General features: G+C 48.6%; 1 protein-coding gene across 1 annotated transcript in view; it reads right to left on the bottom strand.

Annotated features, from left to right (window-relative positions):
• Positions 1-1,979, bottom strand: part of LOC103357093 (ankyrin repeat and MYND domain-containing protein 2-like) — an 8,624-nt gene that overhangs the window by 3,807 nt on the left and 2,838 nt on the right. The window contains exons 3-7 of the mRNA XM_008281494.1: positions 1,602-1,861; positions 1,178-1,313; positions 908-1,036; positions 643-766; positions 361-431 (exon numbers count right to left, since the gene is read on the bottom strand). Coding sequence (XP_008279716.1) covers positions 361-431; positions 643-766; positions 908-1,036; positions 1,178-1,313; positions 1,602-1,861 — 720 coding nt within the window. The remainder of the gene's footprint in view (positions 1-360; positions 432-642; positions 767-907; positions 1,037-1,177; positions 1,314-1,601; positions 1,862-1,979) is intronic.

The following is a 1,979-nucleotide window of genomic DNA, read 5'->3' on the forward strand; positions in this document are numbered from 1 at the left end:
CCAGGTGAACCTGCCTTCACCCTGAGTCAGCTGGGATAGACTCCGCTCCCCATGACCCGAGTGAGGATTAAGTTGTAGAGATGATGGATGGATATTAAACATGATGACTGTGTACCTGACAGGACTGTATTTTTATCATCGATTATGCGGATCTATCTGTGTGACACGTATACATCAGTACAGGACGTATCCTGCTGGTTTCCGTTCAGCCTTTCTATGTGAGACCTTTGTAGAGATTTAACAAAGTGACTAAGCATCGTTGGCTTTTGGTTCTGCTTCAGTCCTGGGTCCAGGACGGCCCTCAGCAGAGGTGGAGGGACACGCCAGCAGCTCTGCAGGGCAGCCTCCTGCAGCAGCGACCTTCTCCTCTGCTCGCAGACACAGCTCCTGCAGGAAGTTGGCCGTCTCCATGACCAGGTTGCTTTCATCATCTAACAAGGACCAGAGACATGCAGAGTGAAGTGCTGTTGTAGCTCACAATCAATCAATCAATCATCAGCAGTAAAAGATGCTTCATGTGCGTTTTATGGAATTCCCTTTTGAGGCAAATATAATGAAGCTCAGGAAAGGGCTAACCCACAGGAATCCACAGCAACATCTATTCAAACAAACAGGTGTATCGTACAGGTAAAAGCTGAGCACCTTTGATTTCTTTCAGCCTCGGAGCGTCCTTCTCCAGGTCCGCATCCTGCTCCTGCAGAGACCGACACGTCTTGTTGTGGGTGAACCAGTGAAGCTTCTGGCACATCAGGCTGCAGTAAGTCACCTGGAAGCACAAGAAAGAACCTTTGGTGGGTGAGGGGTGAGGTGGTCGGTGCACCCTGCCTGTCACCCTGAGTCAGCTGGGACAGGTTTCAGTCTCCCTGTGACACCCCTACATGATATTATGTACAGACAACAGACTTACTGCTTTACAGAAGGAGCATCTCTTCTCTGCTCCCCTGTCTCCACATGTAGCGCAGTAGTCAGCATCTACGAACACCACCTGACCGGTCAGGGCCTGGGTCAGAACCGTGTACGCTGTCGGGTCGTTGCCCTGGAAAAGAGATGTCACAGTATGCTGAAGTTCAGTCATCGGTATTCATAAGGAAGAATATCCCCCTTTACCACTACTAACTGTTAATGTATGTACTCTTAACGTACTACACTCCAGATCCCTGATATCTTCTTCACTTACGATCTCTACGGGTGCGATGCTCCTCACCAGCTGCTGCAGCAGAGTGACCTCACAGTAGGGAAACTTCCTGATGCAGTCCCGAATGAACTTCTCCTGGTACTGAGGGAAACCATCGCCGTCTCTACCCTTCAGCAGGCTGCACCGAGTCACAAGGACAAATGAAAGGGTATTTATCGTGGTTATTACAATATAAATGCTCATTTCAGACTCTCAGTGGGTTTTCCCACAGAACAAACAACATCTTATTGTACATAATATGAAACTACATCCTACATGATCTGATTCTGTTCCTGCTACTAAAACTAGACCAGGACAGATGTGGGGCTCAAAGCTGGGCCTGTGATTATCAAACTGCTAAAAGGGCAATTTGAAAACAAAGACACAAAACACATTCAGAAGACGACAGACTTGTCAGAAGCCTCACCACTTGACCAGCGTGTCCAGCTTCTCGTCTCGTTTGTGTAAGAAGGCCACACACTTCTGCAGCACGCAGCTGATGTAGTGCATCTTCATGGCCAGGACCTCGTTCATGTCCTGCTGCTTCACACACTGCTCACACAGCAGGTCCATCACCTGGTAGCACTTCTCCAGAGCTGCCACGTCCACCAGCACAGGGTTCTCCTTCACCAGCATGACTATCTGACAGAGGAGAGGGTTGGTTAGACGAGCTTCTGGCCAAAGCTGCTGAAGGCAGAAGTAATGTTGGTAAGACAGGGAGGTAGGAGTGTGTACAGCATACATAGTATTAATTCACTCTTTTGGTAGAAAAGAAGGATTACTGTTTGTTATGTACGCAGTGACC

The sequence above is a fragment of the Stegastes partitus genome, unplaced genomic scaffold, assembly GCF_000690725.1.
Source record: "Stegastes partitus isolate 25-593 unplaced genomic scaffold, Stegastes_partitus-1.0.2 Scaffold6, whole genome shotgun sequence".
NCBI classification, from domain to species: domain Eukaryota; kingdom Metazoa; phylum Chordata; class Actinopteri; family Pomacentridae; genus Stegastes; species Stegastes partitus.